Source organism: Propithecus coquereli, unplaced genomic scaffold, assembly GCF_000956105.1.
Source record: "Propithecus coquereli isolate 6110/MARCELLA unplaced genomic scaffold, Pcoq_1.0 Scaffold172, whole genome shotgun sequence".
NCBI classification, from domain to species: Eukaryota; Metazoa; Chordata; class Mammalia; order Primates; family Indriidae; genus Propithecus; species Propithecus coquereli.
Window position 1 is genome coordinate 3,142,517 of NW_012141858.1, and position 4,036 is coordinate 3,146,552.

At 39.2% G+C, this 4,036-nt stretch overlaps 1 protein-coding gene across 1 annotated transcript; it reads right to left on the minus strand.

The window, feature by feature from the left end:
- Positions 1-2,091: 2,091 nt before the first annotated feature.
- LOC105808402 (dolichyl-diphosphooligosaccharide--protein glycosyltransferase subunit 4-like) lies at positions 2,092-2,205 on the minus strand. Its single transcript, XM_012642040.1, has one exon. It carries the CDS (start codon positions 2,203-2,205, stop codon positions 2,092-2,094), a length of 114 nt encoding a protein of 37 aa, XP_012497494.1.
- Between the last annotated feature and the right edge of the window lie 1,831 nt (positions 2,206-4,036).

Sequence of the window (4,036 nt, forward strand, 5' to 3'; positions counted from 1 at the left end):
ACGTGTGGTTTGAACAGAGCTCAGAAGATAGGGAGTCAGCCATGTGGCTCTCGGGGAGAGAAAACCATCTTGCAGAAGCAATAGTTCAAAGGATGCAAAATGTAACTGAGACAACGAAGATGCTGGTAGAATAAGGGAAGAGGAAAATGGTTGGAAATGGAATCTGGGGACATGATTTTGTAGCATTTTATAGGGAATGGTAAAGATTTTAGCTTTTATTAATGACATGACAAATTTGAAAGCATATGAGCAAATAAGTGACATACTCTACATTTTATTACTGGTTACTATTTGAAAAATAAACTGTCAGGGAAGTGGGAGGTGAAAGAAAAAAATGAAAAATAAACTGTAAAGGAGCAATTTTGCAAGCAGGCAGGCCAATTGGAATGACTTTGCATTAATATAGGTAAAAAATTATACAGGCTTAGATTAGGAGAATAGCAATGGAGACAGTAAGATTTTGAGTATATTATTAAGGTAAAATTACTATTTCCAGATAGGTGAATGTAAGAAAAATCAAGGATATCTCCAAAGGTTTTGACTTAAAAAAATGAAAAAAAAAAAAAAAAAATGGAGTTCTCCTCTACTGAGATGAAGACAACTAGGGGGTGGGGTGAGAACTTCTTTTGTGGGGGTAGGTATCAAAAATTTCATGTTGAATATATTGAATTTGAGAAAACTATTAGACCACCATGTGGAGATATTAGGATATATTGGGAATATATATAGGGAATTTAGGGTCAAGGTCAGGGCTAGAGAGATACAAATATGGGAAGTATGGTTGTAATGAATAGCATCTAAAGCAGTGGGACCAGATGAGATCACTGTGAGAATGGTAATGGATAAAAAGGTCAGCCAGCTGAGCCATGGGGTGCTTGTATATTTAAAATAGAATGATTCAGTAAAGAAGACTGAGGGGGGCAACCTGTGAAGTAAGAAAGGCAAAAAAGAAGGAAAGAAAACAAATTGGGGGAGAGGGGTGTCCCAGAAGCCAAGTTTCACAAAAGATGAAGTGGCGAAGTGTCTGACATGTTACTGAGGCGTTGACTAAATGCCCGAACTGACCATTTGATTTGAGTTCACTAGTATGGCTTCTTTGGGGCAGTGAGGACAAAAGGGCGATTCCAGTGAATTGGGGAGGGAATAAGAGGGGAGAAAGTGAAAATAGTCTTTAGAAGAGAAGTATTGTAGGGCATCAGCAAGATGGTGGAACAGGAAGCCTGAACCCACCTTCTCCTGTGGAGAAACGAATTTAATAATGATACACAGACAAAATCCCTCTGTGAGAAGTCCATAAACCAGTTAAATGTTCCTGTACAACAGGCAGGTCTGAAATCAACTGCTTCGAAACCAGGTAGGAAATCTCAGGGTACTGTCTCTCGCCAGAGCTTCCCATCCCGCCACCCCTGCACAGCACGGTGCAATTGGGAGATCTTCAATTTCCGTCTTGTCCCTGTGGAGAAGAAAAAGTATAACATATATCCAAAACTGTGACTTTTAGGGGCCTGCCCGAAGGACCAGTTTCTGTCTTGCCTGAATCCAAGAACTGACAGGAACAGGGCGCCACATTGCGGTCTCGGAGACCAAAGACGAAGTGCGCTAAAGTCTGCAGTATCACAGACAAACACTAGGCGGGGCTCCAGTACCGTAGGTTACTGTAGCAGCAGCGAGGCTGCGGTATCGCATACAGACAGTAGGGGGAGCGTCTGAGCAGAAAAACAAAACTTAAGTAAATATACGTCCAATCCTAGAGACAGCATATTTCCACAAAAGGCTTGAGAAGCCCCCACAATCTCTAGCCAGGCTGAATAGAGAAAGTATTTTTTAAAAAAAAAAACTCTATATTTTTATATTGGGGGGATGAAGTAAAAAAAGAAAGTAGCTTCTATACTGGGCCCTATTCTGTGTCAGATCCTTGTTCCATAGGGTTAAGGAACACTGAGGAAATAAACGTTGTTTGGAAAAATCCAGGTTAGTTGCTTTGTATGTTGTGATGGGTAGAAGGGATGAAGTGAAGTGTGAAAGCCTCTCACGCCCTCAATCTTGCCTCTGATTATGTCCTCAAACCCTGGGGTGGGGAAAGGGCCACTTTCATTCCTCCTCCTTGAGGTTGTTGACAGCCATGTAGTGAGAGAGAACAACAGACAAAGAGAGCGACATGCCCAGCATGTTGGCAAAGATGACAAGCAACATGTCTGTGATCATCCTCATGAGCTCTGCTCGGCTCTGACACCATCTGCACACAGCTCAAGGTAGGAGACCTGAACAAGAGGGGAAAGTCTTTAATATAGAAAACTGGACTGCAAAATCTCGGAGAGGTGGATGATTCTTCAATGCTGAAATACCAACAAAAAAATAACAAGACATATAAAGAAACAGAAACATGGCACACTTTAAAAAAACTCCAAAAACCTAGAAATGAATGAAGATCTATGAGTTGCCAAAGAATTCAGAAATATCATCATAAGAATGCTTAATGAATTAAAAGAACATAGACAACAAAACAAAATCAGGAAAATGATGCATGAACAGACTGAGAATATCATCAGAGAGATAGAAACTGCAAGGAAGAACCAACTGAATAATACATAACTGAATTGAAAAATTAATGAGAGGGATTGGACAGCAAACTTGACCAGGCAGAAGAAAGAATCAGCAAACTAAAAAACAAGACTTTCAAAATTGCTGAGGCAGAAGAGGAAAAAGAATGAAATAATATGAAGAGTGCCTAAGGGACTGATGGGACATCATCAAACAGAACATCATTATGGGAATGTCAGAAGGAAAAGAGAAAGAGGTAGAGAACTATTTGAAGAAATAATGGCTGAAAAATTTCCAAATCTTAGAGAAATGGACTTACAGATCAAAGAATTTCAGTGAGGTAAATCTAAAGAGACTCACACAAAGACACATCGTAATAAAACTCAAAAGCCGGCCGGGCGCGGTGGCTCACGCCTGTAATCCTAGCACTTTGGGAGGCCGAGGCGGGCGGATTGTTTGAGCTCAGGAGTTCGAGACCAGCCTGAGCAAGAGCGAGACCCCGTTCTCTACTAAAAATAGAAAGACATTAATCGGACAACAAAAAAATATATAGAAAAAATTAGCCGGGCATGGTGGTGCATGCCTGTAGTTCCAGCTACTCAGGAGGCTGAGGCAGTAGGATTGCTTGAGCCCAGGAGTTTGAGGTTGCTGTGAGCTAGGATGACGCCACGGCACTCTAGCCCAGGCAACACAGTGAGACTCTGTCTCAAACAAAACAAAACAAAACAAAACAAAAAACTCAAAAGCCACAAAGAGAGAATCCTGGAAGCAGCAAGAGAAATGCAACAAGACCTCTTATTAGATTATCAGCAGATTTCTCAGCAGAAACTTTGCAGACTAGAAGGGAATGAATGACACATTCAAAGTATTCCCAAAAATGCCAAGCAAGAATACTATATTTATCAAAACTGTGCTTCAAAAACAAAGGAGAAATTAACACTTTCCCAGATAAAAGCTAAGAGCATTCGTCACAGCTGGGCCTGCCTACAAGAAATGCTGAAGGTGCTTCCTTCAAGTTGAAGAGCAACATAAAACTGTATAAAAATATAAAAGTCCCTGATATAGGTAAATGTGTAGACATACATACAATCCTATAGTATTGTAGATGTGAAAATTGCTTTTAAGTCTTACATAGAATTTTAAAAACAAAAGCATAAAAAGTAATTATATATGTATGTTAACAGATACTCATAAAAAGGTGATTTGTGTTATCAATAATATAAAGTACAGATGAGACAGAGATATAAAGTGTAGAGTTTTTATACATGGATGAAATTAACAGTTTAAAATAGAATTTTACAACTTTAAGATGTTTTACATTATTGCAATGGTAATCACAAAGAAAGTATCTACAAAATATACACAAAGGGAAATGAGAAGGGAATAAAAATATATCACTTTGAAAAAATTAACAAAACACAAAAGACAGCAAGGGAAGAGAGGAGGGACAAAAATGCTACAAGACATACAGAAAGCTACAAGACATACAGAAAAC

Bases quoted from the DNA above. Each gene is read 5' to 3' on its own strand.
- LOC105808402 (XM_012642040.1), bottom strand. From the start codon at position 2,205: ATGATCACAGACATGTTGCTTGTCATCTTTGCCAACATGCTGGGCATG.